The 22,971-nt window shown below is 41.7% G+C and overlaps 1 protein-coding gene across 1 annotated transcript; it reads left to right on the top strand.

Annotated features, from left to right (window-relative positions):
- Nucleotides 1-1,295: 1,295 nt before the first annotated feature.
- atp2a2a (ATPase sarcoplasmic/endoplasmic reticulum Ca2+ transporting 2a) lies at nt 1,296-22,971 on the top strand. Its single transcript, XM_087796528.1, has 20 exons — nt 1,296-1,802; nt 3,240-3,257; nt 3,315-3,397; nt 5,466-5,570; nt 6,329-6,467; nt 15,126-15,206; nt 15,584-15,669; nt 15,795-16,259; nt 16,594-16,682; nt 16,750-16,852; nt 18,101-18,232; nt 18,311-18,430; nt 18,494-18,712; nt 18,780-19,115; nt 19,179-19,399; nt 19,669-19,871; nt 20,245-20,330; nt 20,398-20,531; nt 20,592-20,709; nt 21,324-22,971. The coding sequence occupies exons 1-20, from the start codon at nt 1,685-1,687 to the stop codon at nt 21,591-21,593; spliced, it is 3,126 nt and encodes a 1,041-aa protein (XP_087652654.1). The 5' UTR covers nt 1,296-1,684; the 3' UTR covers nt 21,594-22,971.

Here is a 22,971-nt window from a genome sequence, read left to right as displayed (position 1 = left end):
TCCGCCACAGCCCTCATTAGACGTGCTAACAGATGATGCATGATACCAATGTGAAATATCTGACCATGATATCCCTGATAGAACAAAGGAAGGAACATTGATCTCCTGGCCTCACTTCATGTAGAGTGACTCTTGACTGGGTATTCGGCGACTGAGCAAACTGGTTCCTTTTATGAGAGACTGATGAAATAAATGAATCTGATTTTCTTTAAATTTTATTTTGAATTTTTGGAGTTAAGTAAGTAAATTGTTCCAGACCAGGGTCACAAAGTGCTTAAACAATCAAAACAAAACTCAATAAAATATATACTTGAAAGATCGAGACAACCCCGAGAACAACACAGGAGTCTCAGAAAATCAAGGAAAAGCCTGCACGAATAAAAATGTCTTAAGATGTTTCTTGAAGGAGTCAGTAGATCCATCAAATGCTGAGGGAGAAGAAGCTTGGGAGCAACAGCCTGGAAGGATTTCTCTCCTCTGGTCCTGAACCGTGTGCGAGGAACCATCAGTAGATTCTGATCTATAGACCTCAGAGCCCGAGCTGGGGTGTAAGGCTGGATCAGATCACTGATGTAAGGAGGAGTCTGACCATGAATAGATCTGAAAGTAAGAACCAGAATTTTAAAGTTGATCCTGAAAGAAACTGGCAGCCAGTGAAGAGTTTTAAGGATGGGAGTAATGTGAGTTCTTCTACTAGAGCGGGTCAGAATTCTCGCTGCAGAGTTTCGTATGAACTGCAGGCGAGACAGCTCCTTCTTGTTAAAACATGAGAACAAACTGTTGCAATAGTAAGTAATTTTTATTTGTATAGCGCTTTTCCAGACCAGGGTCACAAAGCGCTTAAACAATCAAAACAATACACAATAAAGTATATAGTTTAAAGGGCAAGATAAAACTGATAACAAAACAGGAGTTCCAGAAAATCAAGTACAGACGAGAAGACACAAGCACATTTGTTTCCGGGCCTCCGGGTCACCTTGACCCTGGGATAACACAAAGGTTAAGAGAGTTGAAAAGGAGAGTAGAGATAGGGTCAAAAATGAGGACATGAAGAAGAATAGTTACATAAAGTTCAGAAAATAGTTTAAACCGTTTTTCTTTCATTGTGTCACTATAAAAGAGGAGGGTTCTGACCCAAATAATTACAAACTGATAAACCTGTAGGTTTAAAAAGTTATTTAACAGAAAATAACACAGCAGCTTCGTACGTGGTCGTCACGTGACAGGGTTAATTTCCAAGTTAAATAGTGAGCGAAGGCAAACACAGCAGATCCTGGACCTTCTCTCCGAGCCCTGAACGCCTTCTGACCCGGCTCGTCCAATCACGTGACTCCACATGCGGCGCAGGAAGCGTCACTTTGATAAAACCGAGCGCGGAGCGGAACCGAGCCACAGAGCTGCCCAGTCTCGCGAACGCGCCGGAACTCCGGGGAAAACACACACGGCCTGAATGCGGTCCTGCACCCGGGACACAGTGCCGCAGACTCTCCCCCACCATCTTTGGACCTAAGCCTTCAGAACCACCGTCTCCTTCAGGCTGCGGCACAAGAATTCCTCCACAGTTTCCCTAAAAAAAAAAAACGAACCAGGACCGCGTTTAGCTGCGAAACTGAATGTTCTGAGTGGGTTCTTCAGGTGAACCAGAGCCGACACAGAGCCAGCAGGTACCCGGACATCCGCCGCCATGGAGAACTCTCACACCAAGAGTGTGGAAGAAGTTTACACTTATTTCTGCGTCAACGAGAGCACCGGACTTTCTCTGGACGAGGTGAAGCGCCAGCGGGAGAAGTGGGGCCTAAACGGTACGACAATCTCTCACCTTTTTACCGTGAATGTGTCACGCCATTGTGAGTCCCGTGTCATGTGGGGCAAGAGTCACCGCCGACGTCTAAGGACCAGATTTAAGCTGACGTCATCGGTGCCGCTCTCCAGGGTTTTCCCAGAACCGCCTGTAACTCCCTTAAATTGAATCATTCGTGACGTCATAGTTCGAACTGTTGCACTCCCGGACCCTAGACCCGGGTCTCTTCCGTAACCTGACCCGGTTAATCGTACTGGTGTCGAATGTGACTGTAATATACTTTAACTCCTCTCACTTAAAACAAAAACATTATGCAACTTTATAATATGAGTTTAACATTTTACTTCTAGATGTGTGTTTAAATATTTAATGATGGGCCCAGATGGTCAATGTGTGCTTGACATCTACACTGAAGAACCCATTTGTTTAACTAGTGAAACATAGCTGTCTTTTGAACCTTCATGTTGTTCTTCCAGTAACTTCAGAAGAATATGGATTATAGACTCGACTAGATGTTTAGCTACGCAACTCAAAAAGTTTTCAAATGTGGTTTTAGAGGAAACTATAATAGGTAAAGCTTGAACCTTAATTTAAGAAGATAAAGTCAACTTTAATTTCACTGTAGTGGCTTCTGCTTTACACACTACCCAGTAGATGTCAAGAAACAACTTTTTTTTGTTTGAGCAAACAATTCATGAACCACAGAAGTTGTTTTATTGATTTTAGTGCTGCCATTTTGTCTTACAAGCTACTTGACTCCATGACACTTTGTTTATGAGTTCAAATCAGTCATTATTAGTATTGCTTTAACTGTTGCAGTGCATTATGAGACCGAATTTGTAGTAGTCATACTTCATCTGTGCCTCAGTTTCTTAAGTTTTGGACACTATTTTAAAAATGTACAGGGAAGTTTAAAATGTAAACTATACTTTCTTAAAGTTGCTGTGTTGTTTTCAAGTTAAAATTGATTATTTTATATGTACCATAAGTTGGACTTGAATGCGCAGGTTTGGTTGTTCAATTAAGGTTTTGTCAAGGGGTGTTCTCCTTTTAACAGCACCTCTTTTTTATGTGTCAAATGAAGAGGTAACGCTGCCTCTATAGGACGGTAGTAGTTGTAGAATAACAAAACGGTTCAGTAGAAAATTGTGAAAACAACATCTAATTTACAGCATCATGGTATGTCATTATTTAAAGGTGAAAATGTATGAATTTAGACTTGGTTTAAGATATGTTTTTCTTGTTATCGTAGTAAAAGTAAATGCTCATGAGTTTTTTTTCTTAATATCTCTTATTTTTGATGTTTTCCACTGCATTTCTGTTGCTTTAGAAAGTTATCTTGATGTAAGCTAATTCTGAAAAGTTTCCTCGACTGGTCATTCATTGAGCTTCTGTTCTCTTCCTCCATGATCGTACCATCCTTCGTTCAACCCTGCAGAGCTACCAGCAGAAGAAGGTAACTACTATTACTCAACAATGTTGTTTCTGTTTAACTGATGCCTGGTGTCTTTAGGGAAATCTTTATGGGAGTTGGTCCTCGAACAATTTGAGGACCTGCTGGTGCGAATTCTTCTCTTGGCTGCTTGCATTTCCTTCGTAAGTATACATTGATTTTGTGCTCGCTCACAACAAAGTATGATGTCATTATCTGTGGAATTAATTCCTTGGGGTGTGTTTACTGAGGGGGGCATGCTTTGTCTTTACTTCATGTCACATCCAGCCCATCCTAATGATCTACATCCTCTTAAGGATATCTCAGGATTAGACGACGCATCCCTCGAATACTTTCCTTTCTCCACCTCTGCCAGAGAGTGTGTCCGTGTGCGAAGTCCAAACTTCAGATGGATTTATAGCTAAGCTGTGTATACGTAGCATGAGTAGCAGTGGACAGTTTACACAGCATAGTGCTAAACTGTGAATGTCTTCAGTTTATGTAACCCGCCTGGGGTTACGCTAACATATTATGACGCTCAAACAGCTGAGAGGGCTCGTGAGCCATCCCAGGCATGGTGACAACAGCAGATTGAGTTGATGTGTGTGGAGCCGGACAACTGCGTGGTTGAGTTACGGTTTAATGACCTCATCACTGCTTAAGCCTCGGAGTCATGCTGTTGAACAAAGACGTGGCCAAAGTTCATCACATCTAATGCTTGCATATGAACAGAAAATATAAAAATCAAACGAGTGGAGCTGAATGGCTTATTTCTGCAATTTGCGATTTGATGAAAGAAACATTTGTTTCTGGTTTCAACTTTTTCTGGTTTCAAAGTTAAAATGCATTCTAGGATCAAAGCAGGAGACACTGCTGTTTGTTTATCGATCGTTGTTCCTTCACTCATTCGTGAGTTAATGTCAATATAATAACTTAATATCAACTGAGATCGGATTATCCTACAGATTCAGAGGGAGCTATCCTGGAAAAAAAAGTCTTATGTGAATTTTTCTTGCTATTGCATTGTATTTAAAGTAGAAATAGGTGACCATTTTGTTGTATCTGAACAAAATCACCCAAAGATGAGGCTGTAGTTGTATAGATAAATTATATATGGCTTTGGAACGTGTATCTGTTTTATGCTACTTCTGTAAGCTAGCTAGTGCTAGAGTGGAACGATGACTAATCCAACAAATTTGCACACTCACTAAAGATTAGACTTGCACTGTCTTGTATAACAATCTTATGGTGAACTTAATTATAAAAAATGTATAATAATTATTGACTTAAGTAAAAAAAAATGATTTGCTGAATTGACGAATCTTGTAAATATGTCATCAAAACGCTTATGTAACAATGGGCACATAATTGAGGAATATGATGGGAATATGATCAGTGAATCTGATACTGGGGTTAAAAATAATATCAAATTATAAAGATACTGTGACTAATAACAAATACAAGTGTATATACAATTGGATAAAAAAAACAAAAAACCAAAAAAACTGTTGTACTGGGATGACTCTTTATAAAAATAAACTTAATTACATTTTAGATAGAATTTTTTACATTTTTTTCCAGTCCAACAAAAGAAACCAGTTACAATTAGTTGTAGATAAGTGTGTAGCTATGCATGCAAAGGCCGGCATGTAGCCTGCACCGGTCAGGTGATACTAAGGTGTCAGTGGCTGCTGTCTGACAGGCAAACATAGCACCACTCAAGACCAAATTTGGGCTTTCACCCAACAGTGGGAGGGCAGAACCAAGGTCTCATCTGCGCTCCTATGTCGATTCTCAACCTACAAGGCGACTGTAGCTGGATCATTTCCTGGGTGTTGTGTAATGTTGACGCCCTTTGACAAAAACAAATGATAAACAACCCGAGAGCATTTAAAGTCAAGCACAACAGACTTCTGTTATGGCACCAGTGAGCAATGTACTCTTGTGGAGAGATGCTTAAGAGTTTTTCTGACTTATGTACTGGCTAATGTTTTTGGCATCCAACTCTCTCTGGCACTCGGACTGTACCATTTTATCGATTACCAAAGACTTTGACGGATGTTGGAATTTTTAAAAAGCCATTCTCCTGTAATAACGTCTCAAATAATGGTCCTGGATTGGCCTTGATCATTCTTCCTTCTTTTTTATCTTTATACATAATGGATTTTTCAATGTTTCATTATATCTTCTTGCACACACACAACTTCTTTGTAATGCGTGTCTCATCTGCAGGTCCTGGCGTGGTTCGAGGAGGGCGAAGAAACCATCACGGCTTTCGTCGAGCCTTTTGTAATCTTACTTATTCTCATAGCTAATGCCATAGTCGGCGTTTGGCAGGTAAGATTCCTTTACTTAAAGAAGAATTTCACTTCAAACATTTTATGTTGTTTCAAATTTTCAAGAACAGGATTAAACAGATGTAAAAGCTTGTGTCTGATCTAATTGGCTACAGTTGTTTACAAATGTTCTAAACAATCATAAAAGGTTTACTTAAGAAGAAATTACCCTCTTTAACCTTATCATGACCACTCTGGTACTGATTGATGGAATCTTATTGATGGCATTATAAACACTAGGTTAATGTACACAAACTAAGTTGTCACATATTTACCACCCCCTTATTGCAATTGGTTTGAAATTGTTTTACTAGCTGGTTTTATTACAACCACTTAAATGTTCTATGATAACAGTTCTTAATTAATTTAAAAAAAAGAACATTTAGCCTTTTTTTTCTTCTTCTTGCAATGCTATTGTTGTATGACAAATTACTTTGTGTTTCTGAGGACCAGGAAGAAACGAATGTATATTTAGCGAGAACGTTTCATTACAAGTGGCTAAGTTCAGTGGCTATCAAAACATATCAACATGTTGTCATTCATCCAGGTTTCTTGTTAAACCTTCCCTCAACACACTTAAAGCCACTTGATTTCATTCTTGGGACATCAGTGAAACATTTAAATTCAGGCGCTGCCAACAGCTGTCATTCTGCCAGGAACATGTTGGTAGATAATGATGATGATGATGGAATTGGATCTCGGGTACTTTTAATAAGTTGGATACAGAACTATATCAATAAAATGTCTGTTCTTGACAAGGAACGGAATGCTGAGGATGCCATTGAAGCTCTTAAAGAGTACGAGCCTGAGATGGGGAAAGTGTACCGGCAGGACAGAAAGACCGTCCAGAGAATCAAGGCCCACGATATTGTTCCCGGTGACATTGTGGAAGTAGCTGGTAGGTTGATATGCCTTCTTAAAATGATGTCGGGTCCATTTTATTATCAGTATTTGAAGATGCTATGCCACACATGCTATTGGAATGAAGCAAACTTACTGCACTTTTCCCCTCTTCTTAACTTTCTTTCTACAACATAAAGGATACAGTGACTTGCATTTGTATTTCTCTGAACTTCCTGTTACTGTTTGAGCTCACCCACGAACCAGTGAACAGCCTTTTCAGTTACCATTAGCTTCTCTGCACTTCTAAAAGAAATGAAATATTGAAAAAGCTAATTTCAAAGTTGAGGTATCTATATGTTATTATTGAGGAAACTATGAGAGAGATGAGACTAAACTTGATTTGCAAAAAAACATTCTATACTATTTCTATTTGCATCTACGTTGACCTAAACAAGACAAGCAATTCATGAATCTGTATAAAACGACCACAGAAAGGATGCATTGTACTTGCAAGTGTGGTGTGCTCAATTACGTAGGAACAGCTATGGTACATTCAATAGCTTTGGACAAATATAATTCACAGACGAACAAGCGTTTACGTAATAATTGGCTTAACATGAGACTGGGATGGAAACGCGTTATTCTGCGGTATTTCCGTAACAATGTCTATAATGCTCTGTTAAATTAAAGGGCAATGTAAACCCAAGCCACCAGGCTGCTGCTCCCCAACACCAACTGTCCTGCCTGACCCCTTCCCAAATCTCTGTAGGAAACACCGCGAGACATGCTCTTGGTTTTCAAGCATCAAAAGTGATTTGCTACTTTTTGTTCAAACTGATCTTTTAATCTATCAAACTTGATCATATAAGCAGAGTTAATCATATAGAACACTGAGCTCTTGTGTGGGTGCAGAGGTGATGTCATTTTGAAAGCCTGGTGTATTTTCAGATGTTCTTAATAACTCATTGTCTCAGAGGATCAGGTGGAAATGGTATTGAGGCCGACTTTCATTCTGTGTGTGTGTGACTTTGGCCTCACACTTTAGGAACACGTCTCTGAGCAGCTAAATATTGAGCTTGAAACACACACTGTTGAGTAAAAAAAACTCTCTTCCTTCTTCTGTCTAGTCTGCTTTGGATCGTTGCAACTGTGGAAAGATGCCTGTAGTCCTGTAACTTGATAGAAAGGGATGGCTGTTGGAATGCAAGGGTGCTTTCAGAGCCTGCCTTATCTTCATATTCAGTTTAACCCCCGAGCCACGGAGGTGGTGCATTGTTCTTTTCTGTGCATAGTGGTGGCTTTTATTTTTAGTCCTCATATTCAGTATAGATTATGGAGGTGGTATTTATAGAAGGCGGTGACGATCATGAAGATGACAGGTGTCTGTCTGGGCCCTCCCATGTGCTGAACATTGTTCCACCAGACTCCTGGATGACCTTGAAAAGGACAAATGGAGCATGTTTGAATTTTTGTCACTGGCACTATTGAACGTTTCGTCTTAAAAATCATCACCTGAGCTTATTTTTGGGAAATTTCAAGAGGCTTTACTAGTTGCAAAACCCTAATTGATTTCACATTATAGGAGCTCATTTGAAATGTATGAAATCTTTGCTGAAGCTTCAAAGTGACCCCTGCCATACGGAGGAGGAGTGTGATGACGCAGATGCTGCTAGAGGACACTGAAGGCGAGGCCTCTGTTGCTGCCTCTGCCGCAAGAAGAATCGCCCTCGGCAGCATTTATGTGGAGGTTCAGCTGCCTCCTACTCTATCAGCATCGCTCACAGGCTCATATCAATTCTGGAACAGACACATTCTTTAAAGAGTGATTTAATAAAATAATGTTTATTTTGGTTAAAGCAGCAGTGGCAGCATTATATACTGTGACTGTTCTGTTGGTCAGGCCCAAGTCAGAAGCAAAGAAAGAAAATTGGAATTTAAATGATGGAAAATCTTTATAAAAAAAATATTGAAGTGACGAGGCAAAATAAGGGAGCATGCCATGATACAATTAAGAAAATAAATATGGTATTTAATGTAATACAGATTTTATTTAAATGAAAATCACAAATTAAATCAATAAAGTTTGAGGGATAGGATACACTCAAAGTAAAAGGCTTAAAATGAAAATCTTGAAAATTCAATTACTGATGAATGCATTAAAAAAAAGTAAAATTTGTTTTTTTACCTCTTTATAAACTGTTCATTTCAAGGCGTCTACTGGCCTCTTGTTTTGCAATCACGTGAATGCATCTATAGCCAAGGCAAACATTTCAAGTTTATTTGACTCCCTTTTGAGTCAAAAAAAAGTTTTGGAATGTTCACCAACTTCTGTCCTGCTATCTGAAATATGTAGAACGAGGCTTATGGCCATGATACTGTATAAAAAGTGGACAGATTTGAACAAAAAAAAACTCTTCTAGCACTAAATGTACCCCCAATTAATCCTTATTATTTTAATACATATTTTCTGGGCACAAATGTAAAGGACTTTTCTTTAGATTCAAAACATAGTTCACACATCTGTAGGATGAAAGCTGTAGGATGAAGGTGATCGCTGACAATGGTAGACGGTAGTCTTCTTTAAGCCCTCAACACTTAATTAAACTGGTGACAATGGAACTCTTGAAAGGGAGTCTTTTCTGAGCTCAGGGGTTTGTTCTCTGTGGTGAACTTACGGTGGAGCTCCATGTGAGGGGGTTGTACAGAGGGAGGATCTTCTCCGCTCCTGCCGTAGTGCTGGAGAGAGATGGCCTTTTAGGGAAGCACTTTGTGCATTTGCTCCCACCCCTACCCCCAGATCACAATGACCCTTCCCATCAGCACCCACACCTTCCACTAAAATTCCGGACACAGTGGATAGCATGTGGCATTTGATATCGCCTGGCAAACGTCTGTTGTCACCGAGGGACTGTCTTTGGGCCAGGGGTTGAGATGTCGATGAGAAAGAGACAAAGGGTTGAGTCGCTGCCACTTTGGAGCTCCTGCTGCTGCATCTTGTCTACACAGTGTCACCCTGCACATGGTCACATGACCTCATAAAACCAAACAGTTTGGTTTAAGGGACACTGAGTCATGTATGCCTATGTTGAACATATTGACTCTATTTATGAACCAATATGCTTTGAAGACTTTCTGACTCTTTAAACTGGAAATAGAATAAATAGGCACTGGGGATGATGTCATATGTTTATAGAGAGAATTTCAAAATGTATTCTTTTTTTCTTTTTTTTTTTTTGTATACCCATTACAACTCTACAGATGACTCCTCCGAACTACCTTCAATTGTCAACACTGTTTGCACAAAGGTGGAAAGGATTAAAAACATCCGCATCTCCTCTGCCTCTTTAATTTGTACATTGGTTAATGCTTAACAAGGATTGACTCATTGTGCGAACAACATTAAACAAACATTATAAAGATTGAAAATGGATTCCTCCTTAAGTGGGTGAGTGCATGAGAAAATGTGTTCATATTTTACTACTTATCGATAGCAGATCATGTGGACGAGTTTGTTTTTGATTGGGAGTTGAGTGCATTGACAGCTGGCTGTTACACTGAAGTGTGCGTAATGTGCAATTCATCAGCAAATGGTCAATTAATTTCAGTGTAATGGTCCCTAAAGTGGCCATCTGCCAAAAGTTATGATTGTTGGACTTTAAATCACTCGAAGAAGTATGTGTTGTTGGTTTTGTGGTCATTTATCGAAATAATAATCACTTGGTTTTATTAGAAGAAGACGATGAGCTGTCTGCATCACACGATACAGCAGATACACATTTGCAGGGAAGATGTAAAGATTGAAATGGTTGCAGCTCCAGTAGAGATCGAGTTGATAATTGCGAACTCATCGTGACCTGCATAGATTAAAGTAGAGGCAGTGCTTAACAGTTGGAACCCTGAGGCCTTAAAATGAAAGGAAGCTTGAGAAACAGATACAGTACATTTTAAAATCTTAATGATACCTGTGTGAATATACTTTTCGAACATCTTGTCGCATGGATCAAGTTATATTGATTTCCTCGCATTCAATCTGGCCAATTATGGTTGAAATGTATATACTACTATTTACAACAACTTCTAATAATGAATCACAAACTAGTTTGACTTGTGTTTGTTACTCTTCATTTAGTATCCTTTAAAAAAAACTATCTGGGCTAAAGAACATTTTTACAAGCAAAGGGTAGTTTAACTTCTTGTATATCAAAAATTATTAAAACAACATTATTTTCAGAAAAATACAACCTTAAGCATAGAGGTTTGTCACTGCCCATCATTAATCCCGGATGTCTCCACCTCCAAAAGAAAGCAAAAGGAGGAGTTAAGTCATTATGTCATGATGGGCTTTTCTCTCACAACCTCTCCTTCGCCGAGATTTCAGACGTGGTAGAACTTTATAAAGTAATAAGTTCAAAACATAGTCATAAGGAGGACTTACTGCATCTTGGAGAGGAAGACTTCAACATTTAAAGCATGAAGGTAAATCAGGAAAGTTGGGTTTCGACATTAGATGCGGTTTGATCCAAGGTCGATTCAAGCGTAGTTTTTCTGGCTCCAGTGTGTTGGAATAATGTAAGTGCAATGTCGTAAGTACTTTGCTGGGAATTGCTTTTTTTTTTTTACATTGTTTATAAATATGAGAAAAGTCTCTGCTGTGTGAGTTTCTTCTTTTCAAGTTCCTATAGCTCAGTTCTTCATATCAAAAACATTGTCTCTGACCCATAAGGGTAAAGACATGATGAGAAAAAGGTGTTAAATTGATTAAACATTGAAGGGTATATTAAATATTTGAACATCTCAAGTCGAAAATCCTGTGTGCCCCGTTCTAGGACAGCATTTTGTTTCCATGGCAACTGAAACGGTTGGATGGCAACTTCTGGCAGAGTCTGCTCCTGTTTAAGATTCATCACTGAGCGGAGTCAAGATTTCAAGGAGACTCGCATGTGCTCACATATCCGTGGTCAGAGGTCAACAACGACTTCACAGTCAGCAGAAATCTAAAGGCTGCTGATGTTGGTTTGATTCTCCAAGCACGCTCTTGGTAGGAACCAGGGTGTTCAGCTAAGAGCTTTTCATTTTCACCTCCTACTCATGCACACAAATAAAGAATGTTCTTTTGGGATGGAAAGAATATGCATTTGCCTTATTAAACATAACCTTGTAAATCTTAGAGGCAGCACATGCATCTTCCTCTCTTGTTATGGTTTCTTTCAACGCCAACTAATCTGGAATAATTTGTATTTTAATTGTCGGGGGTATTTGTCTTGTCTCTTGTTAATGTGAGGATTTTACTTCAACACATTTTGTGAAGTCAGTGGGCAGGATAGTATTGAAGGTTTCAGGTGGTGAAAAATGGAGCTCTCTGACTTTCATCCTGAGGTTTTTGCAGTGGCACAGAAAACATCTTTTCAAATATCCTTTTTTCTTCCATGTTTACTTCATGCATATTTTGCATTGGTAAAGGAAACTTCCCAAAGCCCCATATCTGCTCCATTGTGTCCCTAAATAAAAGGCATGGCGTCTGAGCTTGAGAGGTGCACCAGGCTTTAAAAAGCTCCTCTTGTACATGTCAGTACAGGTCAGTCTTTTGTTCTGCTGCCATCAGCACATGGACCCTCCTGACTTGTAGGGCGCACACGTCAATCCAACTTGCTGCAGGAGTGTTGTGTATACATGTGTGTAACATCGCCAACACCTCTGTGCTGATCCCTGTTATAACCTGCCTATAAATGACGGTTAAAAACCGGGCGTGCATAAGAAGCTGCTTGACTTTGTTCCAAGTAGGATGTTGACACAAGAGAATATACACATGCTCCTTCTTAGCTGCTCTGCAGTTTAATAGCTGCCAGGCTCTGTTTGACAAAATCTGATCCTAAATTCTCAGCACTTTTTTTTTTTGAGAGCAACCACTTCACAGTTCTTATCTGCAGGGCTTTTGATAAGTAGTAAAGCTTTTTATCGTCTCCTCAAACACTGCCTTGGCGGGAAACTTTACATAAGGCCCACAGAAGAAATGATTCTGCCCTCGCTATCAAGGTTTTCCCTTCATTACCTTTAATTCCTGTTAAAGCAATGTTGAGAAAATGTTACTAGCTGAACGTTTTATATAGTAATACGTTCTAAGTTGTTTATGCCAAGCTTAACAAAAATTATTAATATTATTTAACGTAAAGTTCTTCACCGTCTGAAATCTCGGGCGAACCAGAGGTTTCCCGAGCGGACTCCATTATGATGTAATTATGGGGTTAGCTCCTCCTCCAGCCAGCTGTAATCATACCTCGCTTTCTTTATACAACAAGTCCCTTGGAGGTGGATACTTTGTGATTGATTACATGTGATGACAAACCTCAATACTTGACCAATCCCAACACTGTGGGTGTGGTAATGGTAAACAAGGGTTTAGCTCCAGACAAAGCATTTTCAGTGGCCGTGGCTTAAGTATATTTTAATGTAAATATTTCAATTACAGAGGCAGTGATGAGTTCAATATTTAAACACCAGCATCGTTTCAAAAGAATCTGCATTATATCACAGTATTGCAATATTCTTGAGGACGTGCCAAACTCAAGGCCTTGGGGCCAAATCTGGCCCACAAAGTCCTTTTATGTGGCCTGCGATTAATGTTTTATCTTTATGTTCCTGATGCTATGATCTATGAAGATGCTAGTGCTTTAGAGAAGCGACAGATTGCTGTGGTCTGCAAACCTTAAAAAAGGAACACAGCGTTGTGCTAGGGATATCCAAGAATGACGACGTAACTTTCCATGTTGCCAGAGATGGCAAACAATAAAATAGTTCGGCCCCTGACTTGGACAATGATTAAGATTTTGACCTCTTGTTTGATTGAGTTATACACCACTGTTCCAAACACTTGGATGATTAAAAAGCAATTACACTGTTACTTCTTAATAATTGTGAGGGAAAGAAGGAAAACTGTTTTTGATGATCCGATTTTTGATGGCTGTACTAGCTCAAACAGGAAGCCATGGTGTCACATATTCAGACTTTATGGTAACTTGACCCTTACTGGAGCTGCTGTTCATGACCTTCCCAGAAGTAGTTGTCCCATTGTTCCGCACTGTTTAAAGACGCAACTGTCGGTGCCGCTCTTGATTGTCCTGCACCAGCTGATGGATCCGAGTTCTTGGCACTGGCACGAGGACAGCTAATGAGTTGACGGCCGCCCAGTGTCGTGGGAGGTCATATCTGGCACATGAGTCATGAGCGTGTCCGTGCATTTGGCTAAGAAAGTGCAGATCTGAGGGCAGCATCTGTTAACAAAGCGACTAGAGTGCGTCAGAACAGCAGCAACTTCTTCACATCTTCCTCCTCAACATCCTCATCACAGGAGAGATGAAATGCAACACTGACGCTGCAGTGATGTGGGAACAGCTGCAATCATTCCGCCAAATTTAAATCTGATCGGAGCATTGGGGACAAATTGAAATGCTTTTACCATTTTTGGCTTCATATGTTGTTAGACCTGTTGCTGTCCTCCCTCACTCCTCTCAAGGACACACAGAGCTTGTACCATTATACCCTGAAATAGGAAGCTGAGCCTGAGTGACCATTTGTCTTTCTGTCTCGATTCTGTACATTCTTGCATGTTTTAGCCATGGTCTGAGTCCATGTATGTCTGGCACATTACTTTCCTTGACACGATTAACATTTTTGAACATTGTTGGACTACACGTATTCTTTGCCTGAGGAACTGTGCCACAGCCTGAGCCATTTCCCTACTTTCCATCGCCTTTATCTGCCGTTAGGAAACTGAATTGGGTCGCTGTGATTCCGGTGTACCAAGGCCTTTTCCTTTGAGACATGCCTTTTATGGCTCCTGGCCCCACATTTCCTCCTTTCTTTGGCTCTCCCTCTCTTTCACGACTGGGATGGCAGCACTGCTCTACTGTTGTGTGGCAACCACGAGCTGGGCTTTGAGTTTACGAGACTACTGAGTTCCAAAATTCGTCCCACTGCACACCATCAGTAAATGTATAGTGTGTCTGTGGTTTATCTTTTCAATGTTTCTAAATTGTGATGATGAATTTGTAACATTCAACTTTATGGTGGCGTCGTAAATGATAACGTAGAGTTCTGTAATGCTTTTTGTAAAGTTTATAAATCTAAAATAAAAAACTACAGACAGCAAATGTAATATTTTGTTGTGGTATTAAGATAACTATCAATGAAAAGGTGCATAGAAGTCTGTGATCAACAAGTCAACAGTTTCTTTCTTTCAAACACCACTGACATCTCGGCAACAGAAGCCATTCAATGATTTTAGTATAGAATTTGATGATGACAAACTATTTCAGCCTTATTCCCTTTAAGCAACTGGAATATGATATGGTAAATTATGTTATTTTTAAAAAAAATTAAAACAAGGCATTCCACCTCTTGAGAGGTTTGCTTGTTTGTCATTTATTTGTCTGGGAATTTTGGAACATGAAAGTCATAGTAACAAAAACATCCCCTCATATGTAGATATTTGGTCTGGTGTATTTAAAAAAACAACCTGAAACTTGATAAAAAGCATTAGCAAAATGTTCTTTATGTATAAAATAGTTCATTGTCCTTGTCAATAAAAACAACCCAAACACCTTTTTTTTTTTTTGTTTATCAAAAATCTCTAAATAATCTTGTTTTCAAACCGAAGAAACATGAGTTTGTGTTTCTGCTTGTCAACCCTGTGCATCTCTGTGTGATTGTACTCTAGTTGGTGACAAAGTGCCAGCTGACATTCGCATCTGTTCAATCAAATCAACAACCCTGAGAGTGGATCAGTCCATCCTGACCGGTGAGACGAAACTGCCTTTGCTTGAAATCAATATACATGCATTATATTGGTTTGAATTTGTATTGTTTTTTTTAATTTTATCATGAGATTATTATTATCTATCGCCTCAGTTTGGTATTATTTACGTACTTTAGTCCAAAGGAGAAAGTGTCACAAGCTGATGGCAGGAATAATGGTGAGCAAAGGTTGATCAACTTGGAGCAGTTACAGTTAATGATCCATCAATGAGTGAAGTTTAATGTCTCATCAGTGCATACAACACTATATTGCACTGTGTATTGTGTTATATTATTCTGGTGTGAGACTACCCTCCTGGGCAAGCATTAATGAGCATCTTGATCTTGCAACAACAAGCTGACCCTTACTTTTCTCTCTAGGCGAGTCAATCTCTGTCATCAAACACACCGACCCAGTGCCAGACCCACGTGCTGTTAATCAAGACAAGAAAAACATGCTCTTCTCTGTAAGATCATGCAACATATCACACATCCTGTTGATGTATTCAGACTTGATGTTTGTCTTGACTTCCTGCTGTTGCCAGGATGTACTCGGTCCCTAAAGTCATTTTGTGGGTTTGTTTTTTTTCAGGGTACCAATATTGCGGCGGGCAAAGCAGTGGGCGTTGTTGTGGCCACCGGTGTCAACACGGAGATTGGCAAGATCCGAGATGAGATGGCAGCCACCGAGCAGGAGAAGACGCCGCTGCAGCAGAAGCTAGACGAGTTTGGCGAGCAGCTCTCAAAGGTCATCTCCCTCATCTGCATCGCTGTGTGGATCATCAACATCGGCCACTTCAACGACCCGGTCCATGGGGGCTCCTGGATCCGGGGGGCGGTCTACTACTTCAAGATCGCCGTGGCGCTGGCTGTTGCCGCCATCCCAGAGGGCCTCCCTGCGGTCATCACCACATGTCTGGCTCTGGGCACGCGGCGCATGGCCAAGAAGAACGCCATCGTCCGCAGCCTGCCGTCAGTGGAGACTCTGGGCTGCACCTCTGTCATCTGTTCTGACAAGACCGGAACCCTGACCACCAACCAGATGTCTGTGTGCAGAGTAAGTGTCACTCAAAGTGTGTTGCTGGGAAAAGTCATCACGGTGCTGTAATCTGTGAATATATTTGACTTTGAGAGCAGCCGTTGCATAACTGTCGTTGTGTCATCACGGCCTGATGGAACAATATTCTTTGTGTGTCTTTGGTCCTTAGTCTCGTTCTTCTGCTCCCACTGAGACACGTTGGTGTTTCAACTTCCCTTTTTCTATCTCCTTCATTTCATCAAATCGTGTTTTACTAAACTAGTGTTCGATGTGAGTCGATGTGCTGCCCCCTGCTGTATATTCTAACACATTGGAATATGTTCTGAGTTCTTCTCTGGTTTGTTCTCGGCAGATGTTCGTCCTGAACAAGGCAGAAGGTGACGGATGTTCGCTGTCAGAGTTCACCATCACTGGCTCCACCTACGCTCCAGAGGGTGAAGTGTAAGTTCTGTCCTGTTTCAATCTCGTGACTGACTTTACTCAGATGATTCTGCTCATCCTGCCTTAGGTACCAAGATGGGAAGATGGTGAAAAGTTCCCAGTATGACGCCCTCGTTGAACTGGCGACAATCTGTGCCCTGTGTAACGACTCATCACTGGACTTCAATGAGGTCTGACTGTGGTTCATCTTGTGTAGATTCTCTTCAAATGACAGTTGAGCACGACCGTCTTAGTGAGCTGATAACTATGCCTGGTATTGACCGCCAGCTGCGACCCATGAAATCAGCCGGAGATGATGCTTCACTTGTAATTTAACATCTCAACACCCCATAATCAAACTTGCACATGAATTTAGATGCCCTCTAAAATGTAAAATCTCTACTCTTCACTTGGCATGATGAAGTACGAGGATAAAAAATTGTCTCTGTACACTCGAATGTTTCCAAACTGAGTTGGCACATTCAGGTGATCACATGCTAATTATATAATAAATCTTATTGGCTATAGTCTTGTCATGCAGGTTTCAGCTGCTAATGTTAGCTGAGCTACAAAGACATTGTTTCTTTTCAAAACATATTTATTTGATTCAATTTGAAAAAAGCCATGCTTGAGAAACTAAAACTTTCATCATGAGCTTTGTGTGGTCGGTACACACCTGGTATGGGACATTATGTTTATTTAAAACACACTGATGTGAGGAATTGCCAAAACAATTTTGCCTGAAAAATGCCTCACAACAAAAAAAGTAGCGGTGTTGGCAATGAATGATTAAAGAAGGTTAAATATTAAGTTGAGGAAAATTTGCTACATAATCAGATTTACAGTTTCTCTGATCACAAGAGTGCATTTTGGCCATGCCTGGTCAGCACTCCATGAATACAGGAAATTGAAATTCACTTTTAACACAATAAAAGGTTTGCTTTTTCTCTAGAGAAGAATATTACTTTGACAGTCTGCCATCACACACGCACAAGAAAGACAAAACTATTATATAATTTTGACAGATCCAATTAAACAAACTCTGAATCTGTTTGTTTTGCAAAGTCAGGACATGATGTGTCATCATTGCAGGATGAGAGCCCATGTTATGTTGTTAAATAACCACCACTGGAGGGTAATCTGGATGCGGGTGGACCCTTTCATGATGTCCAAAATGAGCCATGTTCCCCAAAATGGGGCTTTCTTTTTACGCAGCTTTTAAATGGCATCTTCCCTCAGGCCTCAGTTTCTCCAGAGACTTCATTGTGTTGTGTAATGACTTCATATAGAAGCAAATAAAAAAGGTTCCATTTATGCATTTCCTCAACATTTGGTCCACGCTCTTCGGTTTACTTAATTCCACAGAGCTTAAAAAAAAAGGAACATTTTCTTTCCACAAATATAGTCTAACGTCCACGTCTTTGTGTGTCTTGATCCAGGTGAAGGGTGTGTATGAGAAAGTGGGCGAAGCCACGGAGACGGCGCTGACCTGTTTGGTGGAGAAGATGAACGTGTTCGACACTGATGTCCAGAACCTCTCCAAGATCGACAGAGCTAACGCCTGCAACTCTGTGAGTGACAGCCCCTCCCCCCCCTGAGAGCAGACTCTGTGCATCCTTTCACACGATCCATCCTCCTTGTGTGATCAGGTGATTAAACAGCTGATGAAGAAGGAGTTCACACTGGAGTTCTCCAGAGACAGAAAGTCCATGTCGGTCTACTGCACCCCCAACAAGTCTCGTTCCTCCATGGGCAAGATGTTTGTGAAGGTACACACGTTTGGATTCAAATGAAACGGTGCTGGTCCTCAACGTCTGCTTCACTTCACTCAGGGAGCTCCGGAGGGCGTGATCGACAGATGCACCCACGTCAGAGTGGGCAACAGCAAAGTCCCACTCAGCAACAGCATCAAGGAAAAGATCCTGGGTGTGATCCGGGAGTACGGCACCGGTCGAGACACGCTCCGGTGTCTGGCTCTGGCCACCCGGGACAGCCCGCCCAAGATGGCCGACATGATTCTCACCGAGACGGCAAAGTTCTCCGAGTACGAGGTAAAGTCCCGACGCTTTCATGGTCTCGTGGTTCAAAGACGGTGTTTGAAGTCTGTCATGTCCACAGTCTGACCTGACCTTCGTGGGCTGCGTGGGCATGCTGGACCCTCCCAGACAGGAGGTGGCCGCGTCCATCAAGCTGTGCCGGCAGGCCGGCATCCGCGTCATCATGATCACCGGGGACAACAAGGGCACGGCCGTGGCCATCTGCCGCCGCATCGGCATCCTGAGCGAGGAGGACGACGTGGAGCACATGGCCTTCACCGGGCGAGAGTTCGACGAGCTGTCGCCCAGCGCACAGCTGGACGCGGTCACTAACGCCCGCTGCTTCGCCCGAGTCGAACCCTCGCACAAGTCCAAGATCGTGGAGTTCCTGCAGGGATTTGACGAGATCACCGCGATGGTAGGAGAACTTGGATAGTCCTTCTTCTTCTTCTTCTGTATCTCTGAACGCTGGTGTTGACAGACTGGCGACGGCGTCAACGACGCTCCCGCTCTCAAGAAAGCGGAGATCGGCATCGCTATGGGCTCTGGCACTGCCGTTGCCAAGTCCGCCTCTGAGATGGTCCTGGCCGACGACAACTTCTCCTCCATCGTGGCCGCGGTGGAGGAAGGACGAGCTATCTACAACAACATGAAGCAGTTCATTCGATACCTCATCTCCTCCAACGTGGGCGAGGTCGTGTGGTGAGTTCCAGCCACGTGTCTTCTTCTCGGAGTCTCTTTAACGACTTGTTGTTTCTGACACATGCTGCTCTGTGGCAAGTTTTCATCTCATTTGGGTTGTTGTTGCTTGGTTACTTCCTTGGAATCATCATTAGTTTCTAGTTTTAGAGCGAATGTTGGTTTGAAGTCTTTTGTCTGACTTGTTGTTTTGGAGGAAAAATGAACACCGAGTTTCTTCTTGTCTTACGGGTTTAGAAACGCGTGATTCACTTTCATCTTCTCGGTTCCAGCATCTTCCTCACTGCAGCTCTGGGCTTCCCAGAGGCTCTGATCCCAGTTCAGCTGCTGTGGGTCAACCTGGTCACCGACGGGCTCCCGGCCACTGCCCTCGGCTTCAACCCACCTGACCTGGACATCATGGAGAAGCCCCCGCGCAACGCAAAGGAGCCCCTGATCTCCGGCTGGCTCTTCTTCAGATACTTGGCCATCGGATGTAAGTGACGATTCCAAAAGAAAAATATGAAAATTCACACTTGAATTCATTTTTTATAATATTCCTGTATTAAAGATGATTGTAGTCTAACTATGTGAAAAAAATAATGTTGAAAAGAATTAGAAGAACAATACTTTGCAGACAGAAAAGAAAGAAAATTATGAGAAAAGATTCTAAAAAATGAAGGTAAAACCACACTTTGGCCTGGTCCCTCTTGGTATCCTTCTTACATTAAACAAAAAATAACAATAAAGATCTATTTTGTGTCACATTAAACATGATGTCTATATAAATAGGGCGTCTTCTGCTGTAACCGACGATCATAAACGGTCTGACTGCAAAAGAGATGGTTGTTAACGTTGTGACGCTGCAGGTTACGTGGGAGCTGCCACAGTGGGAGCAGCAGCCTGGTGGTTCACCGTGTCCGACGACGGACCTCAGATCACCCTGTACCAGCTGGTGAGTGTTCGTCGCCTCCCCTGAGGCGTATCAACGTCTCAACTCGTCTCTTCTTCGCTCCTCGCAGAGTCACTTCCTCCAGTGCGCCCCGGACAACCCGGACTTCGATGACCTGGACTGCCAAGTGTTCGAGTCCCCCTACCCCATGACCATGGCTCTGTCTGTGCTGGTCACCATCGAGATGTGCAACGCTCTCAACAGGTGGGAGAGACGGTGAAGCTTGTGGGACTTTTCTTAACCAGGTTTTTATTCGACCAAAAGTCTGTCGGAGAACCAGTCGCTGCTGCGGATGCCCCCGTGGGAGAACGTGTGGCTGCTCGGAGCCATCTGCCTCTCCATGTCACTCCACTTCCTCATCCTCTACGTGGAGCCGCTTCCTGTGAGTCACCATTTAGATACTTTTCCATGAATGTTCACTTCAATCACGCGATGGGGAAATTCGACCCTTTTAATGTCAGACTTAAAATTATAAAACACCCTGGTCATCGTATCACTAAATAACTATTATATATTATAAACATTTGTATTATTACTTCGTATTATAACTACGTATTGTACTGCTTAAATTATATTGAGTAATCCATATAAATTAAAAGAATGTAAAAATTAATTTTTAAAATACTTTAGCTTTTGTACATTTATAATGTCATGGCATTAATATACTGGATTTTCTTCCATTTTTTAAAATTATTTTTCTTTGGAGGTTTTTCTGTTTTTGATTGATAACTTAATTAAAACTAAATCGGTATCAGACTCAATAACACAATCTTCATGTTTGTTATTCTTTCCCAAACACATGTATTTCTTTCGAAATACTGTAGGTTTCACTGTTTTACTGTCTCATTTTTTTTTTTTTAAATGTCATATACCTTTGTATTACTATTCCTATGATTATATTTAATCTGTTTGTATATCTATTTTTAGTACTGCAGCTATTTTGGACCCTGAATGCATCACCATTGTGCGTCACTTCCTGTTCCTCTCCTCGTGCAGGTCATCTTCCAGATCACCCCTCTGGACACGACCCAGTGGATGATGGTGCTGAAGATCTCTCTGCCCGTCATCCTGCTGGACGAGGTGCTAAAGTTCGTGGCTCGGAACTACTGGGACTTGGGTAATCAGCTGGAGAAGCCGGCCCGCAGGGGGCGCTCTCTGTCCGCATGCGCAGAGGGAATCTCCTGGCCCTTCGTTGCCGTGTCCCTGCCCCTGGTGCTGTGGATCTACAGCGCCGACACTAACGTGTCCGTCATGTTGTGGCCCTGACTGACTCCAGATACACCCCCGCCCTCGCGTCCCCGAGCACCAGTGTGAAGTGGACATTAACACACTCGTCTAACTGAGACCCATAACTTTTATTTATACTTTCACGCATATTTAACTCTTCATTTTACCACCGGGCTTTTGGACCTCCCTCCCTCGTGAAGGGTCCAGTGTGTCACAGTTGTATATAGATTAAAAGTTTTTATAATTCTAACATTTTTGTAAACTCGAGGGAGGGGCCGTGAGAACGTCTTGTTCTGTAGTGAAATACTAATGTTTGGTCAAAGACTTGAATGTATTTGCTCTGGCATGTTTTTCTGCTCCACACGTCTTTAGATTTTTTTGTTTTTCTGCGTCAGGCAGACACAGCTACCTCAGCGCTGTCCAGAGTACCACCACCCACATTTGTCTTGACCACTGTTACAACGCGCTTGTGTTGCAGTCTGAGCTGCAGGGGGCGTTCGCTGTTACCCGTTCGATTGTAAACCATTTTTAAAGATCTTTTTTGTTTTTAAATGTTCATTTGACATCGGAATTCCAGGACTTGTATAAATGTGCAGATACTGTAAGAGAGTTTGTACAAAGAGAGGAGCTCCAGCCTCGCTGTGTACTTGTGTACATATCACACAGTAGAGTTACCTGTACAGCTGTAGAGTTACCGCCGCGCTCTCTGCATGACCGCTCTAACACGTGTGCTTCCTTTAGTCGTGTGGCTCTAACTCTGTCTAATGTGTGTCACAAGAAAAGTCATCCTAATAACTTTACACACAAATCACACACGTACCAAATACACTCCTGACTGCTGTGACATCCGTGCTTGTGTTTCATAAGTGCCAGATCAACACTTTTTGACTTGCTCAAGGGCACTGTGGATTCATGACTCTTTGCTTCTTCTCTGCACGTCTGACTCTTGTCCATCCCTCTCTTCTCTCTCTCTCTACAGTGACAGTCATGTGAGCTGCTTCCGAACACTGAATCTTTGGTTTGGTTTTGTTGTGATTGTGTGTTTGGGGCAGTACTTCTTACAAGAGCGTCGTGTCTGGAGAAGGTGCTCGCTAACGAGATTTTTGTCAAATAAAAACGGCCAGAAAGGTCGCTTGTCCGGACCGAGTCCATCAGATTACAAATGTTGAATAAGCTCAGAAAAAAAACTTTTCATGGATGTTTTAAGAACCAAACTCTTGCTTTGCACTGAGATGTTACATGTTTGGCCGACTTTATCCTCAAGAGGGAAACTAGTGGTGTGATAACAACCATCGCCGCGGCAACAGCAGACTCTCCTCTGGCAGCTCTGTCGAACTGCTGTACTGTATTTTCAGACATGATTGTTCCATGTATCACATGACCTTTGATTTCAGGTAAATAAAACTGTCATACATGA

This window comes from Callionymus lyra, chromosome 1 (genome assembly GCF_982586985.1).
Source record: "Callionymus lyra chromosome 1, fCalLyr1.hap1.1, whole genome shotgun sequence".
Lineage (NCBI taxonomy): Eukaryota > Metazoa > Chordata > Actinopteri > Syngnathiformes > Callionymidae > Callionymus > Callionymus lyra.
The sequence above is the reverse complement of the archived record's forward strand: the minus strand, read 5'-3'. Positions and strand labels throughout refer to the sequence as shown.